Source organism: Bos mutus, chromosome 16 (genome assembly GCF_027580195.1).
Source record: "Bos mutus isolate GX-2022 chromosome 16, NWIPB_WYAK_1.1, whole genome shotgun sequence".
Taxonomy (NCBI): Eukaryota; Metazoa; Chordata; class Mammalia; order Artiodactyla; family Bovidae; genus Bos; species Bos mutus.
In genome coordinates, this window is record NC_091632.1 from 2563906 (window position 1) to 2586414 (window position 22509).

General features: G+C 42.5%; 1 protein-coding gene across 1 annotated transcript in view; it reads right to left on the reverse strand.

Moving 5' to 3' along the window:
* Nucleotides 1-229: 229 nt before the first annotated feature.
* Nucleotides 230-22509, reverse strand: part of LEMD1 (LEM domain containing 1) — a 28349-nt gene continuing 6069 nt past the window's right edge. Inside the window, exons 4-5 of the mRNA XM_005909664.2 lie at nt 1354-1430; nt 230-428 (exon numbers count right to left, since the gene is read on the reverse strand). Coding sequence (XP_005909726.1) covers nt 230-428; nt 1354-1430 — 276 coding nt within the window. The remainder of the gene's footprint in view (nt 429-1353; nt 1431-22509) is intronic.

A 22509-nucleotide genomic window follows, 5' to 3' on the forward strand; every position in this document is an offset into this window, starting at 1 on the left:
ACAGGGCACGGGAAGACTGCCCGGCTGTGGGGCTGGGTCTCCACCTCGAGAGGAGCCTCTGCTCCCTCCTGAAGCAGAGGGCTCGCAGCAGTACTCAGGCACGTGCTCATCACTCTGCTTCTAAAGCACTTAACCAAAGAGTGACTTGCTTTCCATCTCTGCTCCCTCCTGAAGCAGAGGGCTCGCAGCAGTACTCAGGCACGTGCTCATCACTCTGCTTCTAAAGCACCTAACCAAAGAGTGACTTGCTTTCCATAGTTATGTAGACAAATATCACAATAACGAGGATGCCAAACACAGCAAGCGTCAAGCCCATTGGAAACGTTTCTAGGTCACTGTCCCCAGCTCTCCTGTTCACTCTGCAGCAGGCTTTCTCTTTGAGGTTCCTCAGTGCTTTGCATCTGATGTTTGACGTTCTTGCAGCACATCTGTGGAAACAGTAGGGGCCTTTAGGGTTCTGTACAACTGCTGCTTGAGGACCCCTTAAAATGCTTGGGGCTTCAGGCCCGAGGGAGCAACCATGGTGAGACTTCAGGAAGCAACCCTCTGCTCATTTAAAACCTAAGCTAATTTCAAAGAGTAATATTAACAGGATATCATCAACGTGTGAGAGCTCTAAAATCCCACAGAACGTGTGTTTATCACCCCGTGTGTGCCATCTTCCGATGGTGGTGCAAGGCCAGGCTCAGGGCCTTACAGTCCCCTGGTGCCCACTGGGGATGGGTACTCGCTGATGGGGGCATCTGTGCATTGGCCCTCTCCCTTTTCTCCACAGGTATGAGCACTGATTTTTCAGGGAGGAGATGGGAACTACTTTTGAAATCTGCTTATTTTACATTGCCAAAGGAAAAAGGGGAATTTCTGATCTGCTAGTCAAATCCTGGCAATCGGCCAAAATTTATTCAGAAGTTAGGAAGTATACCAGAAGGCTTTACTGTTTTGACCCATAAAACATCCTGTTTTGAGCTCTTATTTCAGCTCCTTGCTCTTTTCTTTTTTTTTTTTTCCTTTTCTTTTCCCTTCCCTACCAATAGGAATAAAGGTTTCTAAATGACTACCAATGTTTCTAAGTGACTTGGGTTCTGGTCTCAGCTTACTGTAATTTATGCTATCCTCCTCAGCTTCTCCGGCCCATTTCCTTATCTCTAAATATGAGTAGTGAAGTGCAGAGTCTGTAAGGCTCCTTAGACTTCGAAATTGTGAGAGATCACCAATCTTTCTCCTTTCTCCACACATTCCTTTCAGACTCAAACCTTTCACAGAAATCTGAATAATGAGTTTTTTTCCAGGAGTTGCATAAGACTCATATCTTATGTACATACATATCTTCTCATATGTTAAGAAAAGCATTACCTTCTTCCTTCAGTACGCTTAGAATCCGAGCAGAAGATTTCTACGGCTTTTGGTTTACTGGTGGAAGTCTTGCATCTCTAACGAACAGAAACAAATATCAAGAATTTATAGTTTCCAATATTTTATACAAAGAATTTTTTTTCTAGGAAAAGTCACATAATCTGAGAACTGATACGTTTTTGGTATATCAGGTAGTTTTGTGTGTGTGTGTGTGTGTGTGTGTGTGTGTGTGCTCAGTCGCTCAGTCGTGTCTGACTCTTTGCGACCCCATGGACTGTAGCCCGCCAGGCCCCTCTGTCCATGAAATTTTCTGGGCAAGAATACTGGAGCAGGTTGCCATTTCCTACCCCAGGGCATCTTCCTGACCCAGGGACTGAAACCACGCTTCTTGCATCTCCTGCATTGCCAGGGGGGCTCTTTACCCCTGTGCCATCTGGGAAGCCCATGGGGTAGTTTAGTACCTCATAACAAAAACTTTCAGTTACCCTTCCTTTATTCAACAATTAGGAAAAACATCCAAGTTCTGTAGTGTAATATTTTACTTCAGTGACTCAACACGAACAGTAGACACGCCGGTGACGAGGGTCACGTGATGCCAGCAGCATGCTGTTCTTAAACATCAGCTCTTTTTTTCTCTCTTATTTGTACTTCTTTATTGCTTGAAACTTTTTTTAATGAGCCCGCATCATTTTTATACAAAGAATAAAGTTATTTTAAAAGACCAGTTGGCAATGAACATGGATTAGAAAATAATTTAGGAAAATGAAAATGTTCTGTAAGAGGGGTAGAAGGAGAGATAATCATGGCATTTCTGTTTTTTCCTTTTCCCCCAAATTTCTTTCATACTGGTATATTTTCAATAAAGTCAAAAGGCCCTTTAGGCCTTTGTCCCCTCTCTGTGAAATAGAATTGTAAAGATTAAATGATTTAAACTGTATGAAGTGATGAAAACATCTGGCACACGGTAAGCATTCAGTAAACATTAGTCATGTGATTGCGAGAATGATAACATTAATTTCATGCTGTCATTTCTCCTCATATGTCTGGTTTCCCTTGACTGTCCACTCATACTTAAGATTCAGGCCTCATCATCCTCAAATGTCTGCAGTGTCCAGGGGGTGAGCCCCAGAAAGGTGACGATGCAGTGTCAGATGGTGTTGCTGACCGCCGTTTATCAAGTTCTGGGTCCCATTTCCCGTGAGTGCACTGAGCCTCCTCGACCACCCTGCCCGCATTTGTAGACACTCATTGCTCCATGTTAGAGATCGCATATTTGAGGCACAGAAAGGTTAAGTAAGTTGTCTAAGGTCACTCAGTATTATCAATGGAACTCTACACCAAACTCCTCTTTTCCCTCCTACAAGAAGTCTTCTTCACTGCCCTTATCCACTCAGATCACTCATCTGGTCTATATTTCTTTGACCCTCATGTACATATTCTATACCTGACCTTATTGACCTGAAGTTTTATTTATTTGTTCAACAAACTTTGTACTGTTCTGCAGAGTACCAGTCCCCATGCTGGCAGTGAGGATTTTCAAAGAGACCACCACACCATCCTTGTCCTAAACAGCTAATCACTGAGTGTGGGGATTTTGTGTGTATTCTGCACTGACTTCCTTCTCCCCAGCCAGACCATCTGCTGGATCTCACAGAGCTGTCTTCTATTTCTTTCCCCCCCGACCCAGTTTTATTGAAATAATTGACATACATCGCTGTATAGATTTAAAGTGTACAGCAGGATGGCTGGATTTTCTGTTTCTCTTTAATCAAGCCATATTTTCTACCACTGGGGGTAGATATTTGTCCCCCTCCCAGGAGCCCAGCACACCTGAACACAACAGGAGCCTCCGACAGCTGCCGTGCCGCTAGAGGCCTCAGGAGGCTGTTGGCTAAGGGTCAGGGGCTCAGGCACCAAGAGCAAGACCGGACTTGCCTCAGCGAGGGGAGGACTGACCCACACCTGCACAGAGCAATCAAAACAGGATCCAGAAGGGAAGTCCAAAGGAGGCGTTCCGAGACTGGGAGTGAGATGGGCTGACTCGAGGGTGATGGAGGCGGTGGTGGGGGCAGGAGAAGGAGCCACTGGGCCCGCGTGTGAGTCACAGAACGAGCAGGAGGCAGGAGAGCCCTGGTCTCAGCAAGTGTGTCGTCAGGACACCCAACAGAACACACAGCTTAGTGACTGGACAGCCACCTTCAGGCGGTGCTGTGTCAGCAGGCGTGATGGCCTCAGCCCAGCGTGAGTGGGAAGGGCCTGGCCTGCTCTGCGACCGCCTACTGGGGGTCACCCACTCCCGGCAGAGACCACCAACAGTGAGGCAGTTGTGGCCTCCACCGTTCCGCTCTACCCACTCTAACCCACGTTCTTAAACAAGATGTTCTCAGCAGCGGTGTAGTGGTATCCGGGCAGGGTCTCTGCAGATGGTAGGAGCTGTGCCTGGCACAAGAGTTCCACGTCTGAGGGAGCACTGTTTCCAGCGAGGACATCACTACAGGAAGAGTTAGGTACCTGCACTACATCAATTTCCTGGAGGAAGAAAGCAAGGCTCTGGAGGTAGAAGGACTTTGAAAACTCCCACATGTGTGGGCTGCGGGGGCCTGCTCACCAAGAGACACTCAAACTATTTCCAAGGGGGTTGGAAAAATCTTTTATAAGCACATTCTTTTCTTTAAACCTTTTTTAATTACAGAAGTTTCAAACATATACAAAAGTAGACAATAGTATAATGAACCTCTGTGTACCCATCACATGCAAGTTCTTTTTAATTCTCTTACATTTAAAAATAGATACGTTAAGTAAAGCATTGGGGTAGAAATCTGTTGCAAAATCAAATTATAGGATTTCACAGTTCTCAGGCAATCACACACTCCCCTCCTATCTTTCCTCCTGTCATAGAAGGTGTAGGTCTTTGATTTCTTTTTCTTCTATAATTTATTGCCCTTACTTGTATTCCTAGAGTTCTCCTACAGTATGTAAAAGGTGAACATTTTGATTTTCAAAAAAAGAGTAATTATGCTTATCAACATGACTCTGCAGCCATCAATAATAATAATAATAAAGACTATATAACAGGGAAAGAGTTATCAGCTAAAGTTAAACACAGTAAAGTACAAAATGCTGTGTGCACATTGACGACAGCGGTGTAAACACATACTGCCTGTGCACATAAACAAAAACGAGAGAAATTGAAAAAATTAAATCAGTTTTTGCATGTTTGTAGTTGATTTATTTTTTATCTTTGAACAATTCCTTTAATGTTGCTGTAATATGATTTTCACTGTAAGCACCATTTACAATGGAACTAAAAAATATTGGTGCTCATTAAAGCCATGGCTTAGTGAGGGTAAACGGCACCCTTGGGGAAATGGAATATCTCTGCTCCTTTCTCCCTACGCCCGGAGCTAGATTCTGCAAAGGCAGCTGCTTTTGCAGAGCATTTGCAGCTGATACTGAGGGAATGCACGACCTCCTCTGCTGCTCCACCCTCTTCTGTACCCCCCTAGCACCGAAATCAGAAAAATACACTCATCCACATATTACTGATCAACTCTAGATATAAATGTAGTAGTTCTGAGATATACCAGTGCAATAAACCATGAGTGTCTCACTGCAATACCAGCTAACTCTTACTTAGCGTTTCCCGTGTGCTAGGCCCCGTTCTAAGCATTTCCCAGAAATAAACTCACTTAATCCTACCACCCTATGAGGAAGATGCTTTTATAATGCCCACTTTGCAGATGAGAAAACTGAAGTACGTATGGTTTAAGTAGTATACCCATGGTCACACAGCTGGAGAGATGGTGGAGCCAGCGGCCAACCAGGCGGTGTGGCCTCAGAGTCCCCCCTCCTCATACCACGCTGTACTGCATAATGACGGTGCTGCTTTACTGGAATTAGAAATACTGTGCTCGAACGTTTAATATCTTGGGCACTGAACGTGCCTCGGTTCGTTTAATCTTTCTAACAACTCTAAGAGCTAATCGTCACCATTTTATAGGTGAAGAAATAGAGACTTATGGGCTAAATTATTTACCCCAAATCACACAATTAGTGAAAGGCATAGCTGTAATTTAAATTCAGATATTCTGGCTTCGATGCCTATGTTTCCTGGTCTTTAGTCTTGGAATCATATTGTTGGGGAAATTCATTATTACAAATACATCAAAAATATTTCTGAAAACTGATATCATTAATTGATAAATAATCCAATCATCAACTAATTTCCTGAAGAAGTAACACTTGTAACCATCAGATCTCTTCTTAAATATTTCAGATAAATTGGCTTTTTAATAAGCTTTTTCCAGGTAGACTATTTTGTGCTAATTCTGGCCTACTTATCTATCAATTCAGTTTAGTTGCTCAGTCGTGTCTGACTCTCTACGACCCCATGGACTGCAGCATGCCAGGCCTCCCTGTCCACCACCAACTTTCTCAAACTCATGTCCATCGAGTTGGTGACGCCATCGAGTCGGTGATGCTACTTATATATATGTGTGTGTGCGTGTGTGTATGTGTATATATATAGATATCATATTGAATGTGAAAGTGGATTGTGTATGCGGTATTATGTCATACTCTGTTATGGCTAACTCTAAAACACTGGGCTGTTTTCTAGAGCCAGAAAGAACAGTAATCATTTTGTATCCTCATTAAATCATCACTCATCCAAAAATGTACTCGCTTTTGAAAATAATCTACCCTGACTAAAGCCATTCATACTTGCCCATAAAGAAATGCAAGTTTGTTTGCATTTCCACAAGAATTGTATTTTACAATGCAGACCCAAACCTAGCCAAAAAGGTCATAGGCTGACACCCACAATTACAGGCAATCAAAGGGGTGCCACATGCTGGGTTTCCCACCCTTTTTTCCTCTTATCCTCCCGTGACTTCTAACTGTTGGACTCTGGGGAGTCTAGAGGCAGTGAAGCTCCTGGGGGTGGGGACGAAATTCTCTCCTAATCACTAATGCAATTAGTGATTCACTAACTCACTAAAGCAATTTTTTGGAAAAGGCCTATATGTAGAACCAGACTTTTTACCAATGACTTGGCAAACTGGCAGTTTGTGACCCTGCTTAAAGAAGAAAACCTTTTGATTTAGAACTCTTTAAAATTGAGTTAGCCCAAATCCCTTTATTGACTAAAATGATTAAGTTAATAAAAGATTTTACAATAATCTCAGACTCTTACTTTATTGTTTTTACTTCAACTTTGATTTTAATAAAGCTCTCATCTAAAACATTGTGTTCTTTTAACCTGAGTAATGATTTTGAATTAATTTAATAATCTGCATCACATTAACAAAAGAAAGGTTAAAAACTTTGTGATCATTTGCATTCTCGATTTTTAAAACAATTCTCAGCAAACCAGGAATAGAATGGGAATTTCCTCAACTTGTTAAAAGGTTTCTTCTGACACCAAAATCATACTCAAAAGGAAAACGTCATAAACATTTTCTTTTGATCAGAATCAAGTAAGAATTCTTACTATTATCCCTCTGACTTAATATTGTAATAAAGAGGTCTTAGGCAGCACCGTAAAACAAAAAGAAATTAAAGGTAATCAAAACGAACTAAAGAGATTTACAGAAAAATGATTATGATTGCAAAAAGTTCATTGTTAGAAAACCAATATACCAAAGTCAACTGCATTTCTATCTACAAGCAACTAACCATTTAAAACATAATTTTAAAAAGATGCTATTCCCAATACTAATCACAAAGAGTCGGACACGACTGAATGACTAAGCATAGTACAGCACCTAACACAGCTACCTAATAAAGCTAACAAAAGCAGAGCCTGACCTTCACTGAGAAAATAATAAAATCTTACTGAAGGACATTAAAGAAAATTTCAATAAATGTAAAGAACACGAACAGGAAGATTCAGCAGAGTGAAGATCCAGCTTTGTCCAAATTAATTTATTAAGTCAATACAATTTCAATCAAAATTCCAGCCTACATTTTTCATGGAACTTGATAAACTTATTCTAAAACTTATATAGAAGAACAAAGGGACAAGTAAAGACACCATTTAAAAACAAGGTGGGGAAGGTATGCTAAGGGAGTTAAGACATTCTGCTCTCAGCACAGGCCAGCGAATTATCAGAATAAAGACTCCATTGTATTAATCATAGATGTTTATTTCCTGTATTTTATGATGCTTTGACATCTTGGGGTCTTGCTAATCCAGGAGAGACTGTAAAGCATGCCGTTTCATATGCAAACCAACCAATCCAAACCCACCAATCCCTAACCACCTCTCACGCACCAAGCTAATTTTTCTCCTGCTGTGAATCAGCCCCGACTCCGATAATGGACAACTAGGAATCACCCTATACTATAGCCCAGGCCCACTGAAGTCATTCAAACTAGCTAATCCTAAAATGCTTACCTTGCCTGACCAATTCCTTCCTGCAAACATCACACTAAAGGCATGAGACCATGCTTTGTTCCACTCCCGCCTCCTGCCTGATTCTGATACTTCTCCACGTGGCCGAGCATGGCATGATGCGCCCATTCCTCTTGGGAACTGTAGGCAATAAACTCTTCTTTCAAAGGCAGTTGTCTCCATGTCTGTCACCTTAACATACTTGATTAAAACAAATCCTGTGTACATTTTAAAACACCCACGTATGTTTAGAAATTGATGTATGATGAGAGTTAGCACTGCGGATAAGAAGAGAAAGGACAGACTGTTCCAAATGGCGCTGAGGATGAGACGGGATAGAGGTGCTCCTCCCGGCCTCTTCAGTTAAGTGTAGCCCAAACCCTGGAAGTCACATTTGTGCTCAGTCGTGTCCAACTCTGCGACCCCATGGACTGTAGCTCGCCAGGCTCCTCTGTCCATGGGATTCTCCAGGCAAGAATACTGGAGTGGGCTGCCATTTCCTTCTCCAGGATGTTATAAATAAAGCAAGCATAAAAAGACTCTGAGAGGTGGAGAGAAGCAAGGAATGACATGTGGTGAGTGCTCTGAGTTTTCTTTTCAGTTGGTAAATCCTGGACTGGGTGCTAGAGAAGCCATAACCTGCAATCAGACCCCAAAAAGCTCGCTAAAAAGCCAAAGGACTAAGAAAAGGAAAAGGAGCAGTCTAGAGTCGGACACAACCTAGCGACTTCACTTTGACTTTTCACTTTCATGCACTGGAGAAGGAAATGGCAGCCCACTCCAGTGTTCTTGCCTGGAGAATCCCAGGGACGGGGGAGCCTGGTGGGCTGCCATCTATGGGGTCGCACAGAGTCGGACACGACTGAAGTGACTTAGCTTAGCATAGCATAGTATAGTAAGACAGAAGACTTTTGACAGTAACGGCCCTACTCTGCCAAACGGCATACTCCACCCGCCACACAAAGGCACATGAAAGCTTGGACTTCCGCTTCCATGTGTCAGAAGCCCCCACCCCAGCTGGGGTGAAGGCCAGCTGGGGGCCTCACTCCCCACAGCCCAGCAACAGTAAAGCGCGTACACCTACCAGGGCGGCAGTGGAGGCCCAGTGGGACCCTGGGCTTCTATTCGCACCAGACGGCAGAGAGTTGGCCCTCCTCTTTCCCACCAGTGTGGAGCACGCCCGCTAAAATAAAAGACTTAAATAGCATCCAGAGCCTCATAACTCAGGCGAGAAAAAACTAACAGAGGCCAGCACCAAGTTGACACACATACTAAAATCATCTGACCAGGATTTCAGAGTAACTTTCACAAAGCGCTTCAAGGATCAATGAGACATGTTTGAAACAAATGAAAAACTTTCAATTCTCTACAGAAATGGTACAATATATACAGAAAAATCAAGTGTAAATTTTAGAATTGAAAAAATTCAACAACCAAAATAAAAAATTTATTTAGATGGGCTTGACAGCAGAATGAAGAAAACAGAGGAAAGAATCGATATCCTTGGAGATAGAAGAATATATCATCCAAAACAAACAATACTGAGAAAACAGAATAAAAAAAAAGTCTCAGAGTCTTAATGGATTATAAGGTCTAACACGTATGTAATTAGAGTCCCTAAAGTATGGATGTGAGAGTTGGACTGTGAAGAAGGCTGAGCGCTGAAGAATTGATGCTTTTGAACTGTGGTGTTGGAGAAGACTCTTGAGAGTCCCTTGGACTGCAAGGAGATCCAACCAGTCCATTCTGAAGGAGATCAGCCCTGGGATTTCTTTGGAAGGAATGATGCTAAAGCTGAAACTCCAGTACTTTGGCCACCTCATGCGAAGAGTTGACTCATTGGAAAAGACTCTGGTGCTGGGAGGGATCGGGGGCAGGAGGAGAAGGGGCCCGACAGAGGATGAGATGGCTGAATGGCATCACTGACTCGATGGACGTGAGTCTGAGTGAACTCCGAGAGCTGGTGATGGACAGGGAGGCCTGGTGTGCTGCGATTCATGGGGTCGCAAAGAGTCGGACACGACTGAGCGACTGAACTGAACTGAAAGCAGAGGAAGATGAAGTCAGGCTAAAAAAGGTATTTGGAGCAATAATGACTGACAATGTCCCAAATTTGACAAAAGGCACCAACCTACAGAACTAGAAAAGTCAGTTTTCATTCCAATCTCAAACAAGGGGAGTGCAAAAACTACTGGATGATTGCATTCATTTCACATGCTAGTAAGGTTATGCTCAAAATCTTTCAAGCTAAGCTTCAGCAGTATGTGAACCAAGACCTCTCAGATGTACAAGCTGGGCTTAGAAAAGACAAAGGAACCAGAGATCAAATTGCCAACATTCACTGGATCATAGAGAAAGCAAGGGAATTCTAGAAAAACATCTATTTCTGCTTCATTGACTAAGCAAAAGCCTTTGACTGTGTGGATCATAACAAACTGTGGAAAATTCTTAAAGAGATGGGAATATCAGACCACCTTTCTTGTCTCCTGAGAAACCTGTATGAGGGTCAAGAAGCAATGGTTAAAACTGGACATGGAACAACTGACTAGTTCAAAATTGGGAAAGGAGTATGACAAGGCTGTATATTGTTAACCTGTTTATTTAACTTATATGCAAAGTACAACATGCTAAATGCCAGACTGGATGAATCACAAGCTGGGATCAAGACTGGTGGGAGAAACATCAACAACCTCAGATACACAGATGATACCACTCTAATGGCAGAAAGCGAAGAGGAACTAAAGAGCCTCTTGATGAGGGTGAAAGAAGAAGGTGAAAAAGCTGGTTAAAACTCAATATTCAAAAATCAGATCATGCCATCTGGCCCCATCACTTCATGGCAAATAGAAGGGGAAAAAGTGGAAACAGTGACAGATTTTACATTCTTGGGCTTCAAAACCACCATGGACATTGACTGCAGCCATGAAATTAAGACTGTTGCTTCCTGGAAGGAAAGCTATGACAAATGTAGACAGCTTATTAAAAAGCAAAGACATCATTTTGCTGACAAAGATCCATACAGTCAAAGCTGTGGTTTTTCCAGTAGTCGTGAACAGATGCAAGAGTTGGACCATAAAGAAGGCTGAGCACCGAAGAACTGATGCTTTTGAACTGTGGTGTTGGAGAAGACTCTTGAGACTCCCTTGGACATTAAGGAAATCAAACCAGTCCATCCTAAAGGAAATCAACCCTGAATATTCACTGGAAGGACTGATGCTGAAGCTGAAGCTCCAATACTTTGGCCACCTGATGTGAAGAGCCAACTCATTAGAAAAGACCCTGATGCTGGGAAAGATTGAGGGCAGGAAGAGAAGAGGGTGACAGAGGAAGAGATGATTAGAATAAGCATTACCGACTCAATGGACATGAATTTGAGTAAACTCTGGGAGATGGTGAAAGACAGGGAAGCCTGGCAGTGCTGCAGTCTGTAGGGTTGCAGAGAGTTGAAACAGTACTTAGTGACTGAACAACAACAGCAACTAATCTACAGATTTAAGAAGCTGAATGAATTCCAACAGAATAAACCTAAAGAAAGCTATGCCAAGACATGTCATAATCAACTTTCTGAAAACTTTTGTGATGTTGAAGGGTATCATAAAGAAAGTGAAAAGGCAACCTACAGAATGGGGAAAAATATTGGCAAATCATATATCTGATAACAGTCTAGTATTCAGAATATATAAAGTCTTATAACAAAAAAAACCAACAAACGATCTGGTTAAAATGGCTTGAATAGACATTTCTCCAAAGAAGATACACAAAAGGGAAATAGATACTTGAAAAGATGGTTTAGCATCACTAATCATTAAGGGAAAATGCAAATCAAATCCGCAATGAGATACTACACCCACCAGATGGCTATTAAAAAACTTGGAGTGGAATAAGGAGAGTTGACAAGGATATGAGAAATTACAACTCTCATACATAGGTGGTAGGAAGATGCTGCAGCCATTACCGTATGTCCCAGCAATTTCGCTCCTAGGTATGTACCCAAAAGAACTGAAAACAGGCACTCAACTATTTGCATGTGAATATTCAGGGTGCCACTATCCAAATGTCCTTCAGTGAATGAATGAATGAATAAAAAAATTGTGGTATATCCATACAATGGGCTTCCCTAGTAGCTCAGTTGGTAAAGAATCCACCTGCAAAGCGGGAGACAAGGATTCGATCCCTAGGTCAGGAAGATCCCCTGGAGAAGGGAACGGCTACCCACTTCAGTATTCTGGCCTGGAGAATTCCATGGACTGTATAGTCCATGGGGTTGCAAAGAGTCAGACATGACTGAGCGACTTTCACTTCACTCACATACAACGGACTACTATTCAGTCATAAAAGATACAGATACATGCTACAGCGTGGATGAACCTTGAAAACCTTATGGTAAGTGAAAGAAGTCAGTCACAAAACATCACATACTAAATGATCCCATTCATATGAAAAATCCGGAGGTAAATTCACTGAAACAGAAAGCACATAAATTGTTGTTAGGAGCGGGGTGGGGAATAACTGGCCCCTGGGTGCTGAGGTTTATTTTGGGGCGATGAAAATGTTTTGAAATTAAATAGAGGTAGTGGTTTCACAGCATTATGAACGTTCTAAGTGCCATTGTTCATTTTAAAATAGTAAATTTTGCATTATGTGAATTTAACCTCAATTTTATAAACGTCCGACTCCTGTCGTTGTGCTGTGCGTGTCTCTATGCAGTGGTCCCGGCCTTTTTGGCACCAGAGACCACTTTTGTAGAAGACTGGGGAGGGAGGGAAGTGGTTTTAGGATGAGGCAAGAGCATTATACTTATTGTGCCCTTTATTTCTATTATTACCACATTGTGATATACAATGGAATAATTATCAGCTCACCATAATGCAGAATCAGTAGGAGCCCTGAGCTCGTTCTCCTGCAACTAGACGGTCCCACCTAGGGGTGATGGGAGAGCAGTGGGAGCGGCTGTAAATGCAGATGAAGATTTCTTCAACTGCCCACCACTCAGCTTTTACTGTGCAGCCTGGCTGCTAACAGGTGGTTGGGGACTCCTGCCTTTATATCTTTAGTCTAAGAAAATACATAATAAAGTTTTGGGGAGGGAGTAAAAGGTCATAATGTCTACAGTTTAGTTTGAGAAACAGTAATATACGAACAAAGCTAGTGGAGGTGATGGAATTCCGGTTGAGCTATTTCAAACCCTTAAAGACGATGCTGTGAAAGTGCTGCACTCAATATGCCAGCAAATTTGGAAAACTCAGCATTGGCCACAGGACTGGAAAAGGTCAGTTTTTGTTCCAATCCCAAAGAAAGGCAATGCCAAAGAATGCTCAAACTACCGCACAATTGCACTCATCTCACACGCTAGAAAAGTAATGCTCAAAATTCTCCAAGCCAGGCTTCAACAGCACATGAGTTGTGAACTTCAAATGTTCAAGCTGGTTTTAGAAAAGGCAGAGGAACCAGAGATCAAATTGCCAACATCCAGTGGATTGTCAAAAAAGCAAGAGAGTTCCAGAAAAACATCTGTGTGCAGGTCAGGAAGCAACAGTTAGAACTGCACATGGAACAACAGACTGGTTCCAGATAGGAAAAGGAGTACGTCAAGGCTGTATATTGTCTTACTTTGCCAACTAAAGTCTGTCTAGTCAAGGCTATGATTTTTCCAGTAGTCATGTATGGATGTGAGAGTTGGACTATAAAGAAAGCTGACCCCCAAAGAATTGATGCTTTGGAACTGTGGTGTTGGAGAAGACTCTTGAGAGTCCCTTGGACTGCAAGGAGATCCAACCAGTCCATCCTAAAGGAGATCAGTCCTGGGTGTTCTTTGGAAGGAATGATGCTAAAGCTGAAACTCCAATATTTTGGCCACCTGATGTGAAGAGCTGACTCATCTGAAAAGACCCTGATGCTGGGAAAGATTGAAGGCAGGAGGAGAAGGGGACAACAGAGGATGAGATGGTTGGATGGCAACACCGACTCAATGGACGTGAGTCTGGGTGAACTCCAGGAGTTGGTGATGGACAGGGAGACCTGGTGTGCTGAGGTTCATGGGGTTACAAAAGAGTTGGACACGACTGAGTGACTGAACTGAACTGAACTGAATAGATAAAGTTATAAAACAAATGTGGTAAAACATTGAGACCTGATATTTCTAGGTGAAGGAACTCACCAACAAACTGGAACTCCAACAAATAGGAACTCTTTGTTGGAAACTTTGTTAAGTTTGAAATCATTTCTTTTGAAGACACCAAGAAAAGAGTAAGAAGACAAACCTCCTGATGGGGAATGTCCTTCTCTAACGGGAGAGGCCGTGCATGTCACGGGGCAGGAGTTACATGGGAAATCTCTATCTTCCTCTCAATTTTTCTGCGAACCTAAAACTATTGCAAAAATACTTGTCTCACAAAAAAAGAGAAAATCTCAAACTACTAGAAGATACATTCTACACTAAATGACTGACAAAGGATTAGTATCTAAAATATACAAAGATTTCTTACAAATCAACACGAAAAAGGTAAACAATCTAAGAGAAAAAAATGGGCAAGAGACATGAACAGGCATTGCCCAGATGAGAAGACACAGACGACCAATACACATGTGTAAGGATGCTCAACTTGCAATAAGAAAAATACAAATTACAGTCATAATGAAATACCATCTTCCACCCACTGCATTGACAAAAATTAAATCTGTCAATACCGCACTTTGAAGAAGATTTAGAACAATGGAGCTCTTACTATACCGCTGGTAGGAGCGTAAAATGTTGCAGCTACTTTATGGAACAACTTAGCATATTCTCTTAAGTTGAAGAGAGAGATCCTTGGATTCTGCTACTACTGGAGCAGGTCCACTTCTCGGTATATTCATTCAATCAGAAAAAATTCTCGTGCATGTACACAGAGGGTCATGCGCCCCAGTGTTTGTGGCACCACTGATTGTATCAGAAAAACTTGGAAATGATCTGAGAAGTCCAATAAATAAAGAATGGATAGATATGTTTTCATAATAACTATATAGCAGTAAAAATGAACTAGAGCAACAGATAGAGTGAAGCTCACAACATAATACAAAATGATAAAGGAAAGTTGCAGAAGAATACTAGGGCTTCCCAGGTGGCTCAGTGGTAAAGAATCCACCTGCAATGAAGGAGACACGCTTTCAACCCCTGGGCCAGGAAGATCCTCTGGAGAAGGAAGTGGCAACCCACTCCAGTATTCTTGCCTGGAGATCTCATGGACAGGAGCCTGGTGGGCTACAGCCCATGGGGTCGCAAAGAGTTGCACACGACTCGGGGACTAAATCACCACCACCACAGAAGAATACTTACATTGTGATATAACCTAAATAAAATCCCAAATCACGGGAGACTAAAGTTTGTGGATACTGTAAAGAAAAGGAAAAGAATGAAAGGTAGAAAATTCAGGTTAGTGGCTACCTTGGGGAAAGGCAGGAAGGGAATACGGTCAGGGAGGGATACACTGGGGTCTTCAACTGAATTAGAAATGATTTTTTTTAATCTCTGGAGTGGGACTCTAACTATTCATGTGATTCTCTATACCTTTTTAAATGCATAAGATACGTTATAACAAAATGTCAAAAAAAGTTTTTCAGGTTTGAATTTTTTTGTCCACTTGGGAAAGTTCCGGGTACCCATATGCATATACATCAGCCCATTTTAACTCTCCCGATTTCTGTAGCATGGTTTAATGAGTGAATGGAAGGATGGATGACAAGCGCCTCTTTTTACAAAGAAAGTCTTTGCTTCCATGGGTGAACATGGAGTCCTTCTGCGATACAAACAGAAGAGACACTGGGGGGCGCTGTTTCACCACTCAGGCGCCCAGTTGTTTTTCCGCCCCTTTGAAAGCTTGATGTACTGGAAAGGGCAATAGAATGGAAATTGGGAGGCTGGAATTCTACTCCAGCTTTTCTTCTAAATCTGTGGTTTGGGCAAGTCATATTCCCTCTCTGCTTGTTATTTCATCTCTAAGATGAACCATGTGCAAGGCTTCCTCCAAGAAGCCTTTCAGTTAGGAAATTCCATAATCAATAATTATCTCTACTAAATCATGCCTAGACTCATGAATTGTGATGGATAGTTTCTGGTGCTCACAAAGCCCTAACAAGTCCCAAGAAATTCAAATAACTTAGGGGTCCTCATGTGAGTAATTCCTATCCCCCAAATGGATACATATATCTACTCATAAGGCAAATTATAAATTAGTTAAAGTCGGTGTGGTTATATTCTTAGATGAAAGGGAATAGAAAGATGTACATCCTAAACAAATACATATTTTTCCTATAGAAAAAGACCACCACTGCTCATAATTCTGTTTTATGAAAATAAATGTTTACTTTTATTATCAGCTTAGAATTACTATAATCAGAGTTTGGTTTCACTATCCCTTCCTGCTGCTCTTGTATTTCAAAAACTGTGTTTTACTACATAGAAAGAACCAGCATGTAACCAATAAGATAAAGGCAAAAAAATAAGATAAAGGGACATTGATTATTAAGCATATCTTCCGGGAGGTCAGTATTTCTAGAAGAACAATGTTAAATTACATTCCTTGTAAAGATGGCATTTAGCTCCCATTAGCACATGTCATAGGTAAGAACAAAGGGCTTATTAAATAGTTATAGAATATGCAATTTACTCTTCACTTTGACTCAACTGAATACACAACTATTATTGGGAATAAGGATGTTTCTCAATTAATTAAGAAACTATGGTTTCCTAAAATCTTTACATGCCACTCAAACCACACACTTGATGGCAGTCTTAAGAGTAGCATATTCCCTCAGTATGTAGGGTCTTCTGTTTGCAGCGCTTGGGGTAGGCTCTGTACATGATACTTACAGGCCTACAAGGCATATTATCAGCAACAATTGCAATTGAGACACAGAGCAAAAAATCCTATGAAAGTCCTGGCACAAAGACGTTGAAGCCGATCTCAGAATCAGAAATGGAAAAGACATGAAGCTTTCTCTCCTTTCCTTTTCCTTCCCCGGATTGTCAGTGTGTTCTGCACTGGAAGATGGGAGGTGGGGACAAGGACGCAGAGTGCCAGCCTGCCTGAAGGTCAAGGACGTGGAGCGGGGGGCTGTGTGTATGGGCGGGACTTTGGGGGTACCTGATGGGTAACGAACAGGAACTGAAAGGGAGAGAACAGCTTGGAGGCTTTGTGTACTCTCTGTCCCAGGACAGAAAGACAGCAAGGGGAGGGCCACATGGAGGTGTTGGCATGTCCAGGGGTCAAGGAAGGAGTGATGGGGGCTGTGCAGACAAGGAGCTGGCGATTATGATTGTGAAATTGCTTATGCTGAGAGAATTGGAAAATTGACCAAAAATGTAAATACACTGAGGATAATGGAAGGCAGGTTTTTCCCTGTCAGAGAAGTGACTTAACAAACACAGAAAGGGGAAAGGTTAGAAAGAACACTGCAATGCTGGATTGTAATTGAAAGCCCATAGTGAAAGTGGAGAGTGAAAAAGTTGGCTTAAAGCTCAACATTCAGAAAACAAAGATCATGGCATCCAGTCCCATCACTTCATGGGAAATAGATGGGGAAACAGTGGAAACTGGGTCAGACTTTATTATTTTGGGCTCCAAAATCACTGCAGATGGTGACGGCAGCCATGAAATTAAAAGACGCTTACTCCTTGGAAGGAAAGTTATGACCAACCTAGATAGCATATTCAAAAGAAGAGACATTACTTTGCCAACAAAGGTCTGTCTAGTCAAGGCTATGGTTTTTCCTGTGGTCATGTATGGATGTGAGAGTTGGACTGTGAAGAAGGCTGAGCGCTGAAGAATTGATGCTTTTGAACTGTGGTGTTGGAGAAGACTCTTGAGAGTCCCTTGGACTGCAAGGAGATCCAATCAGTCCATTCTGAAGGAGATCAGCCCTGGGATTTCTTTGGAAGGAATGATGCTAAAGCTGAAACTCCAGTACTTTGGCCACCTCATGCGAAGAGTTGACTCATTGGAAAAGACTCTGGTGCTGGGAGGGATCGGGGGCAGGAGGAGAAGGGGCCCGACAGAGGATGAGATGGCTGAATGGCATCACTGACTCGATGGACGTGAGTCTGAGTGAACTCTGGGAGTTGGTGATGGACAGGGAGGCCTGGTGTGCTGCGATTCATGGGGTCGCAAAGAGTTGGACACGACTGAGCAACTGAACTGAACTGAACGGACTCATACTTTTAAAATGTGTATATAGAGAGATATAAAAATAGTGATAGATGCATAAGTCTATGTGTACCTAGAAACAAACAATTTCTAACTCTGTCCACTGAGAGGGCCTAGAAGCAATGACTCCCCAGTAACAGCGAGCTCACTGAAGATCTTGGTTTCTGAATATCGTTCTGCAGTAAAAGGAGCCAGCATTCTTGGGAAAGAAAAAGCACAAGATGGGTCTGAAACCTCTTGTTATGTTTCAGAAATGAAGGAAATGCTCAAGGAATGATGAGCACATGTCTTTTTCTCTTTGTTTTGTTTTGTATTGCTCTCACTGCACTGCATGTGGGATATTAGTCGCCCCTTGTTGTTATTTAGACACTAAGTCATGTCTGACTCCTGCAACCCCATGGGCTGTAGCCCACTGGGCTCCTCTGTCCACGGGATTTCCCAGACAAGAATTCTGGAGTGGGTTGCCATTTCCTTCTCCAGGGGACCTTCCTAACCCAGGGACTGAACCCACGTTTCCCGCAATGGCAGGCAGATTCTTTACCGTCTGAGCCACCAGAGAAACCAAACCAACCAACCAACAAATAAATAAATGAGGGTGAAGGGAAAGTCTTCCTTAGAGTAAAATACCAACTAATAAACGTAGAAGAGATAATAGAAATAGAAACTTTCAACGGGCCATTCTGATGATGGAAGTTGAATTAGGCAGTCATTTCTGAGTAGTGGGCTAATGAATACTGGGTTTGATGAGGTATCATTTCAGAATAGTTTCCCTCAAAACTCTGTTCAATTCCAAAGAGAGAAATGATAGCTTTATGGAGGGGCCTGACAGACACCAACCTTTCCAGGTGATTAAGGCTAGCATTTACCAGCAGTGGGACAGAATGACAAAAGCACACCATTTCTGAGGAATTCCTGCCTGGATACATGGCCTGAAGGAAAGTCAAAAGAAGAATCACCCTGCAAAATGAAAGGCCTATCCTCCTTAGAACAGTCCAGGACATTTGACAGGGAAAGACTGAGGCACTTTGTTTCAGATTGAAGGAAGCTGCAAAGACTTGACAGCCACAGGCAGCACGTGCTCCTGGATTGGCCTTGGGCCAGAAACCAAAAGACATAATTGGAACAGTTGGTGAAATCTGAATGGGGTCTGAACACTGGGTGGTAGCACTGAATTACTGTGCATTTGCATGTTACACAGTGGTTATGTGGGAAGGAATCCCTCAGGGGCAGGCGGAGTACATGCTGGAGAACTGAGGGGCTGTGTGGCTGCTGTTTGCTCTCAGTGGTTCAGACATAACGGTGGGACACACGCACGCGTGTGCATGTGCACATATGTGCACACACACACAAAATAAGGACCTGCTGTATAGCATAGGGAGCTATACTCAGTATTTTGTAATAACCTATAAGGAGAAGGAACATATATGTATACATACAAAAACTAAATCACTAAAACTAACCAACACTGTAAATTAACTATAGTTCAATTTTTTTTAACGTGGTGAAAGGTAACCATTGGATTTTCTGGGATACAGGAATTCTATTGAGTTGGTCAGAAAGTTCTTTTGGGTCTTTCTGTAAGATGTAATGGAAAAACCCAAACAAACTTTTTGGCTAACCCAAAACTGAAACTCCAGTACTTTGGCCACCTCATGCGAAGAGTTGACTCATTGGAAAAGACTCTGATGCTGGGAGGGATTGGGGGCAGGAGGAGAAGGGGACGACAGAGGATGAGATGGCTGGATGGCATCACTGACTGGATGGACGTGAGTCTGAGTGACCTCCGGGAGTTGGTGATGGACAGGGAGGCCTGGCGTGCTGCGATTCATGGGGTTGCAAAGAGTCGGACACGACTGAGGGACTGAACTGAATACTATTCTTGCAACTTTCCCTAAGTTTGAACTTATCTCAAAATAAATTATTCAAAAAATGTTTAAAGAGGCAGGGATAGATTTACATCTACGATTGAGAAGAAGGAATCCTATGTACTGATAGAGCACATATAACATTTTTTTTTTAAGTTTGATCTGCCTCATTCAACACACAACACTTACAGAGAGCAATCTTTAATTATATGTGTATATTTAACTGTATAAATACATTTGTGTGTGATGGGATCCGTCACTTCAGTCATGCCCGCTCTTTGCGACCCTATGGACTGATGAGCCTGCCAGGCTCCTCTGTCCATGGGATTCTCCAGGCAAGAATAGTGGAGTGAGTTGCCTTGTTCTTCTCCAAGGGATCTTGCTGACCCAGGGATCCAACCCATGACTCCTGAGTCTCCTGCATTGGCAGGCGGGTTCTTTACCACCAGCGTCACCTGTAGGCAACTGTAAATCACATTCTATGGCACTTGGGAGCTCGATACTGAAGATTCCGTTTCCATTATATTATTTTTCACTAAGTATATTGCTTTGTATTGCAGATAATTAAATATCATGCTTTTTATATAATATTAATGATAAGAGTATTATTTATTTGTACTTATATAACTCCTTATTCTCCATCACTTCTCTATTTTACCCACTCCAACTTAATCCTTACAAAATTATATGAAGTTGAGATTATTATCATCCATATTTGTGGATGAAAAAATGAAGACACAGAGAGGGCAAGTGTCTTGTCCAAGTTAGTGGCAGAACTGGGATATGAGCCCAGGCGGTACAGTCCGTATTTTTTATATACATGATCTTTGTTTCTGGAGCTCTATTTAAATTTCTGCAAGACAGAAACTATGGCTTCTTTTGCACCTACTTTCTTCCTAATGAAGGTCTAGCACAACACCCTATATACAGGGTGCGTAACTGTACATGCCCTATATACAGTTAAGAGCCATGAGTAGTCACTAACTCACACGCTGAGAGCCGGTGGAAGCTCTGCAGTCACGACCCCCTGGGTGGTCATTACTTTGCTCTGACCCAAGCACTGTCTCTCGAGAGACTACAGTAAGGTGTGCCCAGGAGATGGCACAGACGACGAGGCCAGAGAGCCAGGTCATCATCGCCAGTGCAAGTGAAGCTTCCCTGCAGGTCAGCAGCAGGGACTGAGCAACTGCCCCAACCCACACATGCCTGGCGTTGAGCTAAACAGAGGACTCAGATACAGTTTTTCACCCTCAAAAGTTGACAGCCTGGAACACTCCTGGGCAGAGGGTGGAAGTAGGGGTTGATTGAAAAGGCAGATTCCTAGAACCAGACCCACAGAGCACATGAGGAGAAACTCCTGGTGGAATGTAGTACAGGAGAGGCGAGAGGCGGCAAGATGAAAAGAAGGCATTCCAGGCTGGGAGAGCAGAATGAGCGGGGATTCTGGCCGAAAAGAGCACGCTCTGTCGGGGAGAGAATAAGGAACCCAGATGGGACCAGGAGCACACACCTTCCAGGGCCAGCTGCCCTCTGGGTGTTGCACACGGCAGCCCCCACCCAAAGACGTGTGCATGCACAAACACGTCACCCTTTGGAACCACTCCCAGGCCCAGGGTGACCATATGCCCTGTTTTGCCAGAACAGCCCTGTTTTTACTTCTGCTATTTCAGCATCCCTTCTGGTTTCATTCTCAAGCATCCTGTTAGGGGTAATAAATTATATGGTCACCCTACTCAAACCCCACTGTATGCAACCTCAGTGCTTAGATTGTGTTGCCTTCCTACTTCCACCCGAACACTGTTTTTCCCTCTTGGGAGAAGGGGACTTAGAGCCCGAGTTACACACACGGGCCCAACTCCGTCCTCCATCAGTGGAAACCCAAACTGTGTCTAGAGTCTATCCGATGGAAAACACTCAGTTCAAAATGTCCACCTGGCTTTGCTGCTAGTCTTAACCACCGAATCAAACGGGCCATACATGTGGCTTGATAACACACACACACACATAGTATTCAAAAGTGTGCAGAAATTGACACAATCCAAATCTCAAAGTGGTTTGTATTCCCCTAGAAATCTTCTAAAATAAGAGGGAAATGTGTGCTCACTGGTGTTTCAGAGAAATGTAAACACTGCCCTTGCAGGTACTTAGAGGCCTGTTAGGTACAGACCAGTGCTTTTAAGTAATTAAAGTCTATGGTGTTCGACAAGTGTCTCAATAAACACACTTTCTACCACATTGTACATGGAAATTTAAGTGCTTATTTACATTTACTTTCAGACTTAAAGTTGAAAAGATGTCTTGGGGCCCTTCCAAGAATCAAAATGGCTTATATAAATCCTTCAGATCAAAACATCTTATGCCATCACAAACTTTCTATTAAATTCTATTGCTCATTTAAAATATTGACGTGTTTTATTTCGGGTCTCCGTAAAGCAAAGCATGAAGGGCATTGGTCCCACCTGATGCATTTTAAATACTCAGGCTGCTATTTTTTCTGTAAATGTCTTTGCAGGAACTATACAAAAGGCTTTTTCTGTGGAAATGAGGTTTACTGAATGGAAAGGATTCCTTTAATGAGCCATTTAGAAGAATTTAAAAATCCTTTTAGAAAATGTGTAAGATATCAGAATTCCTTCATCAAATTTGAATTATGTTTCCGTGGGAAGCTGAAGCTAGAGTGTACTGCAGGAATGTTTACATGGGGGCTCCTTTTCAC